At 41.8% G+C, this 19,697-nt stretch overlaps 1 protein-coding gene across 1 annotated transcript in view; it reads right to left on the reverse strand.

The window, feature by feature from the left end:
* Positions 1–19,697, reverse strand: part of SRRM3 (serine/arginine repetitive matrix 3) — a 123,326-nt gene that overhangs the window by 65,977 nt on the left and 37,652 nt on the right. Inside the window, exons 7-9 of the mRNA XM_033922491.1 lie at positions 19,159–19,209; positions 2,101–2,205; positions 1,351–1,537 (exon numbers count right to left, since the gene is read on the reverse strand). Coding sequence (XP_033778382.1) covers positions 1,351–1,537; positions 2,101–2,205; positions 19,159–19,209 — 343 coding nt within the window. The remainder of the gene's footprint in view (positions 1–1,350; positions 1,538–2,100; positions 2,206–19,158; positions 19,210–19,697) is intronic.

Raw genomic sequence — 19,697 nt, forward strand, 5'->3', positions numbered from 1 at the left:
AAATATTTTCAGATCAAGCACAATAAATCTGAGAAGATGTAACCCAAAGTTCATATAGGCAACAAGGAAAGCCCATGCTGCCATAGGTTCAGCTATAGGGTACTGTGGTTGCAGTAAATGGTTGTGCATCTGGAAAGCCGTCTATCTGATAGGCTTGCCAAAAATGTTAAAGACTTGGATAGTGTATATTGAATAAACCTCCTCTGTGATTTGCTATAATTAGGATTACCCAGGGATTTGATCTGTCAACACTCCAGCCTTTAAATGACCAAGGCATATCTAATACAAGGAGCCAGTTTAATCAATTATTTGGGCAAGGAAGAAGTCCCTGCAAAGTTGACAAGAACTTCAAACTTCTATTAGCAGAAAGTATACACCCCTTTGACCTGGGGCAGTTGGGATGTGAAAGTAATCTGCAGGGTCATTTTCCACAGCAAACCAAGTAATAACTTCCTATCACATCAGGTTACTATAGGATTACTTCTAATGCAAGTTTTCATTTGTGCTTTATTTAATAGGCTCTAGGATTAGTTTTGATTCTTTTTTGTTTGGATCAATTATAATGGTTTCTCAATCGAAGTTCCAACTATTGCCACTATTGTCTTCTTCATCACAGTTAGCAAACATGAAACTCAGCCACTAGGGGTATGGGGTATGTCTGATTATTGCAATGTGCAAAAAGTGCATACCTAACGGTTATTCACACAGTACACTCTATATGGGGATGGGTTGTATGCTTGGCATATAGTACAGTTGTCCCGGGAATAAGAATGCAATCAATCAACATCTTTGCTGTTGAGGTATCTATGCTTAAGGGATGCCACTCTCAGGAAAAGAGAGCAATGTGTTATCCTCCTAGCTAGTCCAGTACTATTGATGTCTTTCCCCAAGTCTGTTCCCATCCCCCACTCCCAACCTCAATGAATTGGACACAAAATAAGGCCCAGCTTCCTTCTTCCTTACTTAGTTCTCGTAGTCATGTCTTCTGCTTTCTACTGTATTGGAAGGAGCTTGCTACAGCAGCATTCAACAGTTGACTGGAGCCATGGAAATTGATGTGAATGTAAGCTTCAACAGTTTCCATGGATTGCTGAGATGCAGTATATGAAATATAAACTAAACTATAGTATATGCTACCTAAGACAGGGACAAAGTGTGCTATTCAAAAATCTCTGGAGTGTCGAATGCTGCCTTCAGAGAGAAAGGTATCCACTAGAGAAATTTAAGATACACTACAATGCTTAGTTCTGCCTTGCCAACTGCATGGTAAATGACCAACTAGGGTAAGTGGTAAAGGGTGAGGTGGACAGGGTGGAAAAGCGAACCATGATAAAAGAAAAGCATACATACGTCCTGCTGTTTCTCTAATGGGGTGCTGTGCCCCTGGTTGTTCTGAGGATCATTATAAGTGCCACTCTTTTGCCCATTCTGGTGTGGCGTGGCAGATCGGCTGTGACCAGCATGTGAGGAGGATGGGCTCTGGCTCGCTCCGTCATTGCAAGGCTTCTGATCAGCCTCTTTGTGCTTGGGACTTTGCCTGCAATTAAGAGAGACACACCAAACAGTTGTATAAGATTTAATCTGCAAAAGGATTTTCACATTGCAAATTTCTGTAGAAATGTTTCATTTCATTTTTTTACCTTTCACTCATTTGAATTTCTTTTTTGTGTATGCTAATGAAAATGCATGCTCTTTCTTTGTGCTATTTGCAAATTTACTCCTCAGTCTATGCTATTCCTTATCATTACCCTAGGAAGGCTCTGTCAAGATCAGCCAAGCCTAAGAAAACACATTACCAGTCAGGAAAGCTCATTGTTCCGATTAACTGGTAACTGATCATTTCACTATAAGAAGACACTTCAATGGCTTTTGCTTTTATTGCTGGAGCAGGCTGCCAAGCTATGTACTGCTATCAAATTATTATAATTCTGCAAGAGGAAGGAAATGTGTTTCAAGAATTACAGACTTATATTTTACTAAACTGCACATAACTTTGTCACTGTATGGGTGTTTTCTAAATGATTCTGTTTTTGTCTTCCTGAATCTTTGGACATGGAAGTAAAGCACTTGGGTGAGTTTTTCCAGTATCTTTTAGCCTACCTGTTGGGTGATTTGGAGATGCTGTAATCAGAAGAGGCTGATGCACTGTGAGAACTGCAGCTGCTATGCCTGTGTGATCTTCGGGCTGGAGACTCACTGTGAAACCTTTGAGAAAACAGTGGAGAGAAGAGAGGTGAAGAGTGTAAAGGATCTCAACCAAAAAATGAAGATAGCACAGTTACTTACCTGTAATAGGTGTTATCCAGGAACAGCAGGCAAATATTCTCACAGATGGGTGGCATCATCTACGGAGCCCAGTATTGAGAGTGCAAAATTGTACTGTCACTTAAAAATTTTTGAGTCTCGAGACTGCCCAGACTGCACATGCGCTGGTGCCTTCCTGCCCGTCATCAGCTCATGGGACCATCAGTTCAGTAAAAAAGCTAAGAAGCCAACTAAGGAAGGTGGGAGGGTTGTGAGAATATCTACCTGTTGTCCTTGGATAACATTAGTAACTGTGCTTTATCCCTGGACAAGCAAGAAGTATATTCTCACAGATGGGACACCCTTGCTAACAGTGAAGGGCTAGAGGGCAGTTGGCATCTAAACAGAGAATACATTTTGTAGAACTAATTGGTCTAACCAACTATCCCATTTGGAATGATTCTCCAGACAATAGTGGGATATAAAAGTATGAATTGAGGACCAGGTTGCTGCTTTACAAATGTTTTCAATGGGAGTTGAATGTAGATAAGTTGCAATTGCTCTAATTTTATGTGTTGTGACACAACCTTCCAGCGGGAGCCCAACCCAAGTATAGCAGAAAGAGATACAGCTGCTAACCATGTAGAGATTGTTCTCTTGGTTACAGGAGTTCCCAGCCTGTTATGACTGAATGACAGGAATAGTTGAGTGGAAGTTCTATGAGGCTTGATCTGATGCCAAAGCACGTTTACAGTTCAATGTATGGAGTCCAGTTCATTAAGATGGAAATGAGGTCTTGGGAAGAAGACAGGCAGAACTATAGACTGGTTGAGATGAAAGTCCAAGAGTACTTTTGATAGGAATTTGAGATGTGTGCAAAGGACAACTCTATCATGGTACAATGTTGTATAAGGTGGATCTGAGACAAGTGCTTGAAGTTTACTGACTTGGCGTGCAGAAGTGATGCAAATTAAGAAAATTACTTTCCAAGTGAGGTGCTTGAGAGATGAAGTTGCAAGTGGTTCAAATGGAGGCTTCAACAAAGTGGAGAGACCAACACTGAGGTCCCAAGCAGATGGAGGAAGTTTGATTGGAGGTTTGGAATGAAATAGGCCTTTCTTGAACTTGGAAACCAAAGGGGGTGTGTGTAGCCAGAGGTTTATTGTTCAGAGGTATATAAAATGTGCTAATAGCAGTAAGATGCACCCACTCTTATTGAAGTCATCTTTAGATCATAGTTGGAGAGATGTAAAAGATAATCCAGAATTGATGACAGAGGATATGTGTCCAGAGGTAATGCTTGTTGCTAACACCAAAGGGTAAAACAAATTCACTTGAAACAGTAACAGCATTGTGTGGATGGTTTCCTGGAAGCATCTATTATGGCTGACACTGGAATAGAGAGAGTGAATCAATCTGTCCGTTGGGAGAGAGGTATCAGGCTGTGAGTATTAGAGTATGTAGATTGGGATGGAGAAGGTACCCTTTATTCTGAGTCAGCAAAGTTGGAAACATTTTCGTTGGTATGAATTCCATTACACTGAGTTGAAGAAGAAGGGGAAACGAGGGTTGTCTCAGCCACCTTGGAGCTATGAGAATCATGGTGGCTGGCTCCTGTCGCAGTCTTCCGTATCAGAGGAATTGGAGGGAACGCATAAGAGAAATTTTTTTGTCTAATCTAGGCGGAAAGCATAAGGTTGATGAGGAGAATATAATCTGAACAGAAGTGAGGAAGTTTATGATTGCTCAGATATGCGAAGAGATCTATTTGTGAAGTCCCCCAGATTGAGAAGATCTCTGATGTAATACAGTCGAGCTGAGTAACCACTTGTGAGTTTTCAAGTTCAAGTTTTATTAAAAAATTTGATATACCGCTTATCGTACTTCTTTTTTTTTTAAGTTCAATATTTTTATTGTTGAAAAAGTGAGTAAAATACATTTTCTACAAAACAATTCTTGACTAATAATGAATGGACATATCAAACAGAGTATTCAGTACATACAAACAAAAACAAAACAAAGCAGGTGACAGCTCATATTATGTCAGCATGATGTCAATATAACCAAGGTAAGTATCAGAAATAGCAGTACGTAAATAGAAACATATTACAATGATATGCATTATCTGAATTCACTATATTGTAACAGAGGTGACCTGATTTTATCATAAGTACCAACATGACCACATTTCTCAGCATAAATACATTTATATTTAGCAATCATGCAAATATTATTCTACCAATGACAATGACTATTTTTCTAGTTTGTCAATATGGTTTTGAGTATAATGAGTAGGAGACATCTGAGAAGTTTACCGGTTTCTTCATTAACTTTCACTCTTAATCCATGTTGACCAAATACTATAATAGCCAATGAGAGATCATCTACAATTCCAGTAATCTCACTGATAGTCATCCAAACTTTTTCCCAATACTCTTTTATCAGAGGATACTGATAGATCATATTATCTAAGGCAGTGTTCTTCAACCGCCAGTCCACAGAAATTTCCTGCCGGTCTACAGGGCCGGCACATGCATTGGGCCCGAGACAGTGTTCTTCATCCGCCGGTCCGCGGTGCGATCGATGCGGCATTATCTTCGGGCCAGCTCCCTCTTCCTCACTACTGCAGTGCACAAAGCCACGGGCAGCGGCTCCTACGCCAGAGGGAAGGCTTCCAGATGAGGCGCAGGATGCACGAGGAGCTGCTGCCCACGTCTTGGTGCACTGCAGCAGTGAGGAAGAAGGAGCCGGCCCGAAGATAACACCGAGGGCGGCATAAAACGGCCAGGCGGGAGCAGGCCAGAAGGTAAAGCACAGCATGGAGGGAGGGAGACAACAAAGGTAGGGGGAATGATTTTATTTTTAAATGTATTGATTGGATTATGTCATTTTTGGGAATTTACATCTGATGTCTATATTTTGCCCTGTTCAGGAAGAAATGCATTTGTTTCTTTTTCTCTGGGGTTTTACTGTATGCAGAGTCTTAAATCTTAGGGTTTCATTTGTACATATTAGTACTTTTAGTTTTTGGTCCCGTATTTGCATGGGGGTCATCTGTTTTCTTATAGGAATGAATGTTGAGAAGTATACAGTGTGCTTTGTGTAGTTTAATTTTGTGGTTAATCATTATGTGTTGTTAATAAGATTATATTGTGTGTGTGTGTGTATATTTGAAAAATGAATGGAAAAAATGGTGTTACAATTAATACTATTATGGGGGTGAGGTTCTGGGACGGAGATTGGGCGGAGATGGGTGGGGTCTGGCCCATAACATAGCCCAGTGTTCTTCAACCGCCGGTCCATGGACAGGTGCCGGTCCACAAAATAATTATTTTATTTCTGCTGATCCATAGGTTTCAAAAGGTTGAAGAACACTGATCTAGGGTACCCACAGCAGATTTACAAAACCAACAACAATTTGAACTTGCTTGTGGTAACTTAGTCAGTTTATAAGACGTCCAGAATGCTCTGTTCAGCAAAAAGTAAGCTGACTGGGAAATAGTAGCTGAGTGAAAAGTGTGAGTCAACTCATGCCAAACTTTACTCCATTCGTTCATCTCAAAATTCTGGCCAGTGTCTGTATCTTTCTAAGCTGCTGATCCGACAAATTTTTTCATAATGATGAATTTGTACCACGTAGCTGCTTTGCCTTTTTTCCGAAGTGCAACTTGTTCAGTAAGCAACGCCAATGAAGACTTTCACTCCTGAAATGAAGAGATATTAATGTGAGCCTTAATTGAGTGGCATAATTGTAGCCATTTGTACTGTTGTGAGTTCAGAAGATGATATGTCTCTTGTAATTGTTTGAAAGGAATCCAAGCCTTATTATTATAAAGATGGCTTAATGACCAAATTCCAGCATTATGCCATTTAGGCCAATTAATTTGTCTCCCTTAGATTAAAATCTTGGGATTATTCCAAATGCATACATGAATTGACTCATTCCAGCATACTTCTGTCAGTTTGTCCACTTCCTTATTGCCAGTTTGGTAGATTGAATTGGTTCTCTACTTTTAGTTGTAGTCGAGCTGCTCATAAAGGCTGCTGAGCGTAAATCAATATTGCCCATAGTGTTTTTCTCAATATACATCCAGGGAGGTGATTCTGTAAATGACTGGTCCGTAAGCCAAAGTGAGCCATGTCTTATAATGAAAGCGGTATGATAATCATGAAAACTTGGAAATTTTACACCTCCAACTGATACATCACCTTTCAGGTTTTTTAGCCTTATACATGGGGTAGAGTTGTTCCAGAGGAACTTAGTTAGCATGGAGTCGATTTTTTAATAAGACGAAGGTGATAGATATACAGGCAACATGCTAAGTACATGATTCACAACCAGGGCCACCATCATTTTAATAGTACTCAATCTACCCCACCATGTGAGTCTCATTGGGGACCATTTAGGGGTGAGTGTACAAATGGTTTCCATAATGTATTCCTTATTATATTCAACAGTTGCCGCAATAGTCGTACCAAAATATATGCCCAAGTATTTTAGCCTATCCTTCATCTACTGTAGTCCAAGGTCTGCAGTGTCACTGTATATCTCAGGGCAGTTCAGCGCCATAATTTCCGTCTTGGACAAGTTGAGTTTATATCAAAAAATTCCTGAGAATACTGATATTGTATTTAATATCAGTTGAATAGAGTCTAGTGTCACGTACAATACCACGTCATCAGCATAAGCAGAGACTTATTTCTTTTCCTCCACATTTAACTCCAGTGATATGTTGATGGGTTCTAAATGCAACAAGCAATATCCAATAAGTTTCTATTTGGAGGTATGCTCCGCAGATTTAGAGCATATCTTTGTTTTAGAATTTTGAGAACCCAAGTGTCTGATGTGATGAAAGACCAAAGATGGAAGGGGGAGATTGTGGAATGCAAGCTAAGTTCTCCAGAAGCTGGTCAAACATAGAAACATAGAAATATAGAATCATGACAGCAGATAAAGGCCAAATGGCCCATCTAGTCTGCCCATCCACAGTAACCATTATCTCTTTCTCTCTCTGAGAGATCACACGTGCCTATCCCAGGCCCTCTTGAATTCAGACACAGTCTCCTCTTCTGGGAGACTGTTCCACGCATCTACCACTCTTTCCATAAAAAAATATTTCTTCAGATTACTACGAAGCCTATCACCTCTTAACCTCATCCTATGCCCTCTCATTGCAGAGTTTCCTTTCAAATGAAAGAGACTAGACTCATGCACATTTATAGTATGTATTTAAACGACTCTATCATATCTCCCCTCTCTTGCCTTTCCTCCAAAGTATACAGATTGAGATCTTTAAGTCTGTCCCCATACGCCTTATCATGAAGACCACACACCATTTTAGTAGCCTTCCTCTGAACCGACTCCATCTTTTTTATATCTTTTTGAAGGTGCGGCCTCCAGAATTGTACACAATATTCTAAATGAGGTCTCACCAGAGTCTTATAAAGAGGCATCAATGCCTCCTTTTTCCTACTGGCCATGCCTCTCCCTATGCAACCTAGCATCCTTCTAGCTTTCGCCATCACCTTTTCAACCTGTTTTGGCCACCTTAAGATCATCACATACAATCACACCCAAGTCCCGCTCTTCCATCGTGCACATAAGTTCTTCACCCCCTAAACTGTACCGTTCCCTCTGCTTTTTGAAGCCCAAATGCATGACCTTGCATTTCTTAGCATTAAATTTTAGCTGCCAAATTTCAGACCATTCTTCAAGCTGTGTCTTTTGTTGTTGTTGGGGTTGAGCCTTCTACTACCTAGGTCTCCTCTGTGTAGGAGCTCACAATGTAGTAAATATCTCCTTTTGATGTATGAGGAGGAAGAATATCTAGGATGGAAATAACACTTGAGAGGCTAAGAACTGGAAGCTTTTGAGGCAGATAGAGTGGACATATTCTGTTCGTGTCTGGCGATTTTCTGGGTAGCATCCTCAATCTTTTCACCAAACAGTTCATCTCCTAGGCATGGCATGTTGGCTAATCGGTCATAAACTTTCTGGTTTCCAACAAGTTTTTCAAGATGTGTTGCAAGTTTGAAAGTTGATATCGGGCATTAATTGTTCAAATTGAGTTAGATGTTGAAGTAATGACTTCATGTAGAAATTATGACTAGGGTTCTTGTCTAGAGGAGTGCTAACTGTCATGGGCAGAGTTGTGCAGGGCAGTCTAGAATGCCCAAATCCCTTGGCAAGACCCAGAAGTGGACCTGTATTACTTGCCCAGATGATGCCAGGGCATCCCAAAGCTTCACAGGGGAAAAGCAGATAGACAAAAGTAAAGGTTCACAAAGTAACAGGAGAGAGGCTAGTTGCCAGACCAAATCTTGGACTTCAGTTTCCCAGGAGAAGGAAAAAAGAGCAAACACTTGAGCCCATAGAATTGAACAGCAGAACCAGACCCACAGCTGAGACTTATGAGAGAAAAGAGAAGCCTTTTCAGGCAGTGCCCTGTTACACTCTTAAGAGGGAATTTAAATGCAAGCCTAATGCTTTCAAGGGGGAGAACTTAGGGGAGAGCACCCGCCTTCCTGAGAATACAGATATAGAAATGATTTAAGTTCCTGAAAGTGCTGTGCAATCCTCACTCGGGGAAACCCTTCCTGAGGAAACTGCTATGGAATGTGGAGAATGTTGGAGTGGAATACCATTGTTTGATCTTTTGGTGACTCCTCCTTGTTTTTTCTTTTTTGTTTTTGATTGGTTGAAAGTGTCTGACGTCATTTTGGATCTGCTTTTAAGCCCGGTCAGTTGCCTCTGCGGGCTCTCCTGCTTCCCTCCCAGCCGGTTCTGCTCCAGCCTTAAGATCCTGATGAAGGGTTTCACCCGAAACCGGTTGATCCAATGACTATTCTGGTCTCCTGCAATTCTCATTGACTTCATTTGGCTCGCTTTAAAAGCTAATTGGCTGTGGTTTCATTTTGCATCTTGGGGATTAGGCTGGGGAGGACTCTATGAGTGGGTTTTCAGTTTGATTCTCTCTCTCACTAGTTCACTGTTTGTGACTTATTTATTGTTATTAATTCTGCACAGTTGATTTTGCACACTAGGGACGCCCGATGATGGTGTGCAGGCGGGGTGATTCACCTCCGTCTTTGTAAGTGGAAGCGCTGGAGTTTGTTCTCCCTTAGCTAATAACCTCACACTGAGAGTGTCCCTACTCCTTAATTGACATTTGGTATTTGTGTGGTTTGGTTTGTTAGCAGTGATTAGCTGATAGACACACTCATAGAGTCCATTCTGACATTTTTTGCCTTCTTTTTTGTATCTTTTTAAGCACCTTTTGGCAAACTTAGAGGAGTTTATAGTATTAATGGAATGTGGAGACAGCATTCGGAATGGGGAAAAAGGAGAAATTCCCATGGAAGTTCTTATAGCCAAGTAGAAGATTAGAACTGTGAAATTGCCCTTTTTTTGTTTAAAGCTTTAAAGTAAAGTGTTTGGTTTTCCTGCACTGTGGAAAATGTGCGGCTATGCCTCAGCCTATGCCCCACTGTGTGGTGGGATTTAAAAATGGGTTTTTTTGGACTTTAATTCATATTGGTAACCCACTGCTCTGCTCTGGTCAAAAAATAAAGCAACTGTTTGAACCTTAGCAAAGGACAATTCTGACAATTATTTTTCGTGTTTTCTGGATGAATTAAACTGGGGGAGGTTCATTGAGAGAATAACCCTGTGCCTGTCCAGCGGTCGCAAATGCTAGCTTTCTTAAATGCAGTAGGGTTAACATATGGCTCCAGAAAAAGGAAGATGGATTGAGACCTTCGGGTTGTACTTCTACTGAAAGCAATGGAAGTAAAACCCAGATGTCTCAATCCGTCCTCCTTTTTCTGGAGCCATATGGTAACCCTATGCAGGAGGGATTGTACCCTGTAAAGAGAATCCATTTTCCTGGGAGCCACTGGGACCAGGAGTGGGGCCTACCAGTTTTTAAACAGTATCTTATAAAAGGTTATAAAAGTTTAGTTTCAAACAATCTTTGGGAATCTGCTGATAATCCAAGGCCTTGAAGAGTTCTGTCCTGGGTCCAGATTCTGACTCCATTTTCACTGAAAGAGCCTAACCCATTTGAGAAATGAAACACTCTCTGGAGGTGATCTCCTACGAGGTGGTGGTAGAGATTGGTCAGAGGACAGACCTATGGTCCAGGCACTCAGAGTAGGTATGATGAGACAAATCTAAATCATACTCCTCGATGCCTGGTGGTGGTGAGGAAGACCATCTCAATGATTGATGCCTGGACATGCATCAATGAGAAGAAGAGTGCTGGTTGCAATGATGGTGTGAGCACTTGGAAGCACTCCTGGATTGTTGATGATATCAATCTGATGTCAGATGGGAGGAAGAGCTATGATGTCTGGATGTTCTGGTTCTCAATCGGTGCCAATGAGGAGTTTGTGACTTGGACCTTCATGCCCTTGAGGAGTAATGCTCTGGCTGGGATGGTACCGGTGGTGTCATAGTGGTGATATGAACTGCTTGTGTTTGCAGTATGGAAGACAACTCCCTCTGCACTAGTTCTCTGATCTGCTCCTGGATTGACGGTGCCAGTACTGTGATGGTTATCAGTACTGTAGGTATGAGGGGTGTCAAGGCATTGGTGACCTCAATAATGAGGCATGCCTCTGAGGTGAGCAGATCTCTGGGCATCAACGCTTAGAGTGCATAGATGGAGAAGACTTTGATGCTCTTCAGGATGGGGAAGCATGCTCGTACTTCTTAGTTTTCTTAGAAGGCATCCCTGATGAAGACAAAGGAGACGAAGCTGACGTATAGCAAGGCATTGATGCCAGTTTTGATGCTGATGTTGGTCTCTGGGCTTCGGAGTCAGAGATGGTGGACATCCTCAATGTTCCCAACGAAGAACCGAAAAGTTTTTCTTGCTGGAGTCATTTAGCCTTTAGGGATCTTTTTTGCAGCTGGAAGCAGTGCTTATAAGATTCTACCCAGTGATCAGGACCCAGACACTGGAGGCACCAATTGTGTGGTTCAGTGCCTGAGATGGTCCTGTTGCACCACTTAAACCCGTTAGAAGGCTTGGACATTGAAGGAAAAACTGCCAATGCAAGGTCAAAGGACTCAATAGCCAAGGGAGGTTGACTGCACTGTATACAGTACTGAAAAATGGTCAATGTTCCCAGCATAGGCCTAATAATAGGCTCCACAAGGCCAGAAGGCCCAAAAGCCCAAAATGGAAAAAATGAAAGGAAAATAAAAATAAGATAAAATTTTGAAAGAAAAAATTAAATACTGAAGAAAATAAAGTCGGGAAGGCACCCAAAAGGTACATTTTGACGCACTTTGGAGTAGCTCCATAAATACAGCTTCTCAGCTCTGCAGAAAATGGAGAACTGATGGTCCTGTGAGCCAACGTCGGGTGAAAAGGCACCGGCACATGCGCGGTATGGACAGTCTTGAGATTTTCAAAAAGTTTAAAGTGACAGTACACTTTTGCACTGTCCGTACTGGGCTCCATCAATAACGGTGCCCATCTGTTAGAATATACTGCCTGCTTGTCCTGGGATAACCTAAATGGTGATCTAACAAAAGCTAACATGTTCCAGTGTTATAGTGTTTAAACTAAAGTTTTGAGGATCCATACCTACAGCTTTCTGGGTCCATACCATGGTCTCTTTTGAAACTGAATTAGTAGGAAAACTCTGTTTCTTTCGCCTGCCTACTCATTTCCCTTCCTCTTTTGTTTTTTACTATCGATGAAGAAATGGAAGCCGAGATGAAGCGAGAATGCAAAAGCGGTAACACGGTTATTATGGGAGACTTCAACTACCCCGAGATAGACTGGAGTCTTGGAAGCTCAAAATGCGCTAGGGAGACAGAATTCCTAGAGGCTATACAAGATTGTTTCATGGAGCAGCTTGTTAGAGAACCAACAAGAGGAAATGCCACTCTGGATCTAATCCTAAATGGGTTAAGGGGACCTGCAAAGGAAGTAGAGGTAGTGGGACCGTTGGGAAACAGCGATCATAACATGATCAAGTTCAAGATTGAGATAGGAATACCGAAAGGAAAGAGAACCATAGCGACAACTTTCAACTTCAGGAAAGGAAACTACGAAGCAATGAGAGAAATGGTAAGGAAAAAACTTAGGAACACTTCCAAAAAATGGCAAACGGTAGATCATGCCTGGTCTTTTCTCAAGAACATGGTGAGCGAGGCGCAAAATCTGTATATCCCCAGATTCAGAAAGGGGTGCAAAAAGAGTCGAACAAAAGACCCGGTGTGGATAACTAAAATAGTGAAGGAAGCGATAGGCAATAAGAAAAATTCATTCAGGAAATGGAAAAAGGACAAAACTGAGGGGAACTGGAAAGAGCACAGGAAGTATCAAAAAGAATGTCACCGAGTGGTTCGAAAAGCCAAAAGAGAGTAAGAAGAGAGGCTAGCCAGGGAAGCACGAAATTTCAAACCGTTCTTTAGATATGTTAAAGGGAAGCAACCGGCTAGGGAGGAGGTGGGACCGCTGGATGACGGAGACAGGAAGGGAGTGGTGAAGGAGGAGAAAGAAGTGGCAAAAAGACTTAATATGTTCTTTTCATCTGTATTTACAAACGAAGACACATCCAACATACCAGAACCTGAGCAATTCTTCAATGGAAATCAAGCAGAAAAATTAACATACATGGAAGTGAGCCTTGAAGATGTACGCAGGCAGATAGAAAAACTAAAAACTGACAAATCCCCGGATCCGGATGGAATCTATCCATGAGTTCTGAAGGAATTAAAGGAGGAGATAGCGGAACTACTGCAGCAAATTTGCAATCTATCCCTGAAAACAGGCGTGATCCCGGAGGACTGGAAGATAGCCAACGTTACGCCCATCTTTAAAAAGGGATCAAGAGGTAACCCGGGAAACTACAGACTGGTGAGTCTGACCTCGGTTCCGGGGAAAATGGCGGAAGCATTGATAAAAGAAAACATTGATGAACATTTTGAAAGAAATGAACTTCTGATAACCAGCCAACATGGTTTCTGCAAGGGGAGATTGTGACTAACGAACTTATTGCACTTCTTCGAAGGAATTAACAAACGGATGGAAAAGGAGACCCCCATAGACATCATATATCTAGACTTCCAAAAAGCCTTTGACAAGGTGCCCCATGAACGCCTACTCCGGAAACTGAAGAACCATGGGGTGGAAGGAAACGTACATAGATGGATCAGAAACTGTTTGGCGGGTAGGAAACAGAGGGTAGGAGTGAAGGGCCACTACTCGGACTGGAGGGGGGGTCACAAGTTGGGTCCTGCAGGGCTTGGTGCTCGGGCTGCTGCTATTTAATATATTCATAAATGATCTAGAAACAGGGACGAAGTGTGAGATAATAAAGTTTGCGGACGACACCAAACTATTTAGTGGAGCTCGGACTAAACGATTCGTCGACAAAACCTTCTCCTTCCAGGCGGCCAAACTAAACTCATGGCTTGCCCAAATTATACTTGACGCCCCCACTTACCTGGACTTCAGAAAAAAACTCAAAACTCACTTATTCCATAGACAGAATCCCTAACTCTCCCTCTCGCTTCTTCTACTCCCTTCAATACACATGAACCTCCACCTTCCCCCCCTAATGTACCCTCCAAACCAACTAACTTCTCTGACCGGTTTTTTTCCCTCCTATTGTACACTCTTGTATTTTCCTATTGTACTCCATTGGATATTCTGTCAACTTCACTGACCTGTACACCCCAAAAAATGTTAATTCTTGTCAACTTAAAGAACATGTTCATTCCAAAAAAGGTTAATTCCCAATGGTATCTTCTTTTGTAACATTATTAATTGCTGTGAACCGCCTAGAACTCTCTGGGTATGGTGGTATACAAAATAAAAGTTATTATTATTATTATTATTAAAGAGGACTGCGAAGAATTGCAAAGGGACTTGAACAAATTAGGGGAATGGGCGACAAGATGGCAGATGAAGTTCAACGTTGAGAAATGTAAAGTATTACATGTGGGAAACAGAAACCCGAGGTACAACTATACGATGGGAGGGATGTTATTAAATGTGAGTACCCAAGAAAGGGACTTGGGGGTAATGGTGGACATGACAATGAAGCCGATGGCACAGTGTGTAGCGGCCGCTAAGAAGGCAAACAAAATGCTAGGCATAATCAAGAAGGGTATTACAACCAGAACGAAAGAAGTTATCCTGCTGTTGTATCGGGCAATAGTGTGTCCGCATCTGGAGTACTGCATCCAATATTGGTTGCCGTACCTTAAGAAGGACATGGCGTTACTCGAGAGGGTTCAGAGGAGAGCGACGCGTCTGATAAAGGGGATGGAAAACCTTTCATACGCTGAGAGATTGGAGAAACTGGGTCTCTTTTCCCTGGAGAAGAGGAGAGTTAAAGGGGATATGATAGAGACTTACAAGATCATGAAGGACATAGAGAGAGTAGAGAGGGACAGATTCTTCAAACTTTCGAATAATAAAAGAACAAGAGGGCATTCGGAAAAGTTGAAAGGGGACAGATTCAAAACGAATGCTAGGAAGTTCTTCTTTACCCAACGTGTGGTGGACACCTGGAATGTGCTTCCAGAGAGCGTAATAGGGCAGAGTACGGTACTGGGGTTCAAGAAAGGATTGGACAATTTCCTGCTGGAAAAGGGGATAGAGGGGTATAGATAGAGGATTACTGCACAGGTCCTGGCCTGTTGGGCCGCCACGTGAGCGGACTGCTGGGCACAATGGACCTCAGGTCTGACCCAGCAGAGGCATTGCTTATGTTCTTATGTTCCTTCATTCTTCACCCAAGAACTGGGAATACATTTGAGGTTTTCTAATTTTGGACCTTATCATATGTTCGAAAGACATTTCCATGGCTACCAATTTTATCAGAAAGCTACAGGGTGTGTGTTCATAGAGTTTATGTAGTCACTAGAGATGAATGTAGAGAGATGTAGTCACTAGGAACTCATGGACGCTGCCATCTTCTACGGTTCTACTGAATCTCAACAACTTTAAGTCTGCTGGGCATGATGGACCACTGGTCTGACCCAGCAGCAGCAATAATTCTTATGTTCCTAATCTTAAAGCATTTCTTTTCTGAGATGCCTTTGAGATTTATACCTAATTTTTTATTCAAAAATCTCAGACATCAGGCCTTATACTAAAGATCCCCTTTTCTCCTTATGGTTTTTGCCTCCCCTTTCTTTTATTTTGAGCAATGTATCCTCCCCATTTGCCCATGTGTATCATGTTATGTCTGTATCGTAACTGTGAATTTGTTTCCTCTATTGTATATTAAAAAAACTTTTTTTTTAATTTTTAAATACTTTGAATAAATTGGAAACCGCTTTACTTACAAAAACGGTATATCAAGACCCAAATAAACTTGAATTACATTGGGTTCCTCTATATTAACTGTACGAGTAGGGCGATAGAGTATATAATAGGTTCCAAATAGGGGATTTACACACTCCTAGTAACCTCCTCTACAAGTCTGACAGAAAAGTGAGACCATCTCCATACAGTAAGTGTACAAGTTAATAGACTGAATGAATTGATTGAGGAAAAGCAGAAAGGAAGATAGAGCAAACATTCAGTCTTTTCCTCCTTTTAGTTTGTTGCTGATCCCAAAGCAGCACAGCACCTCTGAAAGGGCTATTTATAAGTTCAACACATATGTAAGCTGCTTTCTAATGTCTCCAATAGACCACACTAACTACCAGAACCCACAAGGATTCTACCTAAACATCAGATCGATGAGAAACAAGTCCATTCTCATCAAAGACTGGCTATCTGAAACCAACCCTGACTTTGTACTACTCACGGAAACATGGCTGCTTTCAGACAAAGATATTTTTATCAAAGACTGCCTCCCCCCAGGCTTCAAGATTCTATCCCTAACCAGAACCTGGGGAAGGGGAGGAGGGTTAGCAATAATCTTTAGAGACCACCTAAATTGCGCTGTACTCAACACCAAATCCTCTCCCAATTCAGAAATATTAGCCATCTCACTAACTTCAAACTCCTTTGCCTCCTCCCTAACAATCACCTTATTCTATATTCCACCCAAAACATGGACCCTAGCCAAAGAGGACTTTGCAGAATTCCTATTAACCAACTCTCTAGCAAATCCATACAACCTACTATGTGGGGACATCAACATCCACCTAGAGCAAACAAAACAACCAGATATATCTGATTTCTGGCTGCTAATCTCCCAACTAGGTTATTTCAAACCCCCACCCATCAAAACCCACCAAAAAGGCCATCAGCTAGACCTGGTGACATTCTCCGCCAAAGAATCAACCAACCCCAAATTCTACTGGAAACAAGATAACTGGACAGACTCTCTATGGTCTGACCACAGACTATGTAGCTTCTCTATTGACTGCCAACAAAAAGCCACCAAAAACAACAAAACAAGAAACAAAAAAACTCACAATACTAGAGGTAAAATCGACCTGATAGTATTCTGGTCCCACTATGAAACCATCACAAAACAAAATGAAGAAACAGATCAACTTATGATCTCCTGGATCAAAGACAGCACAAACATTCTAAACGAAATAGCTCCCATAAAAATTTGCAGAATCAGAACTCCTAATCTGGAGAGATGGTTTGACTCAGAGCTACTACTGGTAAAAATGGACCTTAGAAAATCTGAAAGACTTTGGATAAAATCTGGAACCCAGGAACACAGAGTGGCCTGGAGACTCAAATTAAAAAACTACAAATACCTCACCAAGGAAAAACGAAAAAATTTCTACGCCCATAAAATTGGAAACGCTACAACTAACAGTAGTAACCTCTTTAAACTGGTCAACAATCTTTACAACCTCGAGACGCTCACTGATAATCATGAAGAATCCACACTAACCGCTAATACCCTAGCAGACTTCTTTAATAATAAGATACAGAAACTAAGGTTATCTATAACTGCCCCAGCCAATCCCCACGAGGAATTTCCAATACTCCCAGACACCGACATGTCTAAACCGGACCTCGGGTCCAGAACAGACCTAAGTTGGAACCAATTCAAAACCATAGACTGGCAAACCTTCAACAAATATTACAACAATTATACCAACTCCTTTTGCAGACTGGACACCTGCCCCCCAAACATTATGAAAACTGCACCAATCCACTTCAAAGCCAATATGTTGGCATGGGTAAACCTACTATCCACAGGTAGTTTCCCAATAGAACAGGGCCACATCTTGATAACCCCATTAATAAAAAACACGAAAGAACCACCCAATGACCCATCTAATTACAGACCGATCGCTAGTATCCCACTATTCACTAAAATAGCAGAAGGGGTGGTAAATGCCGAACTTACCACACATCTGGAAAAATTCAATATCCTAAATGACAATCAGTCAGGCTTTCGCTCCGATCACAGCACTGAAACCATTATAGCCTCTCTATTTGACCACCTTCACACACTCTTCAGCCAGGGCTCTAGTGCCCTGATCGTCCAACTCGACCTCAGCAGTGCTTTCGACCTAGTTGACCATACCATTCTACTAGACTGCCTTGCATACATTGGTATCTCCGGCCAAGTTCTTAACTGGTTCCATGGATTCCTACGAAACAGATCATACAGGGTATTTAAGAACGACTCTCTTTCATACAGCTGGGACAACTCCTGCGGAGTTCCGCAGGGCTCCCCCCTGTCCCCCACCCTATTTAATGTTTACCTTACCTCCCTAGGAAACCTCCTGCAAAGCCTCAAACTCAAATTCTTCATCTACACGGATAACATCACAATAGTCATCCCGCTAACCAACTTCACACCAGAGTTCCTTACCTCATTCTCAAGTATACTCACTCAGATAGAACGCTGGATGTTATCCTACAGACTAAAACTAAATCCCGACAAAACAAAATTTTTACTAGCTACCCCCAATGACAAAATCAAAGACACCACAATTCAAGTGAAAGGATCTACTTTCCCCCTCGAACAAACCTTAAAAATACTGGGAGTCACACTAGATAAACATTTATCCCTGGAGAAACACACAGATATCACAGTCAAGAAAAGCATCTCGGTGCTATGGAAACTCCGCACCATTAAAAAATACTTTGACGAGACCTCATTCCGCCTGCTGGTGCAATCCTCCATCCTTAGCATACTAGACTACTGCAACATCATTTACTTGGGCTCCACGAAGAAAACCGTTAGGAGACTTAGAATGATCCAGAACACTGCGGTCCGCCTCATATTCGGCCTGAAAAAGTGGGAACATGTCACCCCTTTTTATCACTAACTTCATTGGCTACACTTTGAATCCAGAGTCCTGTTCAATTCGCCTGCTTCTGTTATAAAACAGTATTTGGCCTATCCCCAAGCTATTTAAACCCTCACTTCTACCTGAATCGCATAAACAAGCACTCCCGCAGAATTCAGCTGTTCACCTTCCCCTCCCTAAAACTATGTCATTCCAAAAGATTCCTTGACAAAACTTTCAACTTCCAGGCTGCCAAACTGAACCCATGGCTAGCCCAAATTGTCCTTGAGGCCCCACCTACCTCGGGTTTAGAAAATCTCTCAAAACTCACCTATTCCATGGACAAGACACCTAACACCCCTCTCCAATGAACCACAACCTTCTCCTTTCCCCTTCCACCTCTCTACCCAGCCTACCCACCTCAATCCTCCCCCCCCTGACCTACACATTCCCTTCTCTCTCTAACCTCAACTACTTCGTTGCTTCTAACTTTGTTCAATTGTTGTGAACCACTTGTAATTTTTTTGATAAACAAATGTGAACCGCCTAGAACTCCTCAGGTATGGCGGTATACAAAAATAAAGTTATTATTATTATTATTATTATAATGTACAATAGGATGTGCTGACCAGCTAATTTGCAAAAATAATTCCTGAGTATATTTTACATTAACAATTGAATGCACTTGCAGGCTATGATTTCATCTTCATGTGCTATCTTACCTCTTTCTCTCTTTGTTTTTGTCTTTTCTTTTGTTCTTTGGGCTCCTGGACCTGCAAAACAGTAGAAACCTAAAAACACAGAAGCAGCTGCAGTGATGTACCCAGCTTCTATATTAACAGGGTCTGTGCAAGCCACTTACAGGTTTCCTGAGTCTTTGCTCATCTGTTCTTTCAGGATATATGTTTACTCATAAACTGCTCTGAAATTCTGATGTGGGGTTATTACTGACTACAGAAGGGTCCCAATGCTCAGGGAGTTGTGGAAGCAGGCATCGGAATGGACTTCATCGAGAGACCTGAAAGTCAGGATTTACAGCTGCTCTTACATGGGCCTTGGAGTAGATACACGTTCCAATGTCCAGATTTCCCAATGCTGATGTGGATTCCCTATGTGACTCTTTTGTTATCCCACCCAGACCACTCCCTTTCTCCGTCCTCCCCACACACTGTTGCCATACTCAGCTTCCCCTGTTCTGAATGAATCCTGTTCTCAAATACAGAAGCATACTGGGCTACTGAGGATCCTGAAAGGGTCTTTA

The sequence above is a fragment of the Geotrypetes seraphini genome, chromosome 15 (assembly GCF_902459505.1).
Source record: "Geotrypetes seraphini chromosome 15, aGeoSer1.1, whole genome shotgun sequence".
NCBI lineage: Eukaryota > Metazoa > Chordata > Amphibia > Gymnophiona > Dermophiidae > Geotrypetes > Geotrypetes seraphini.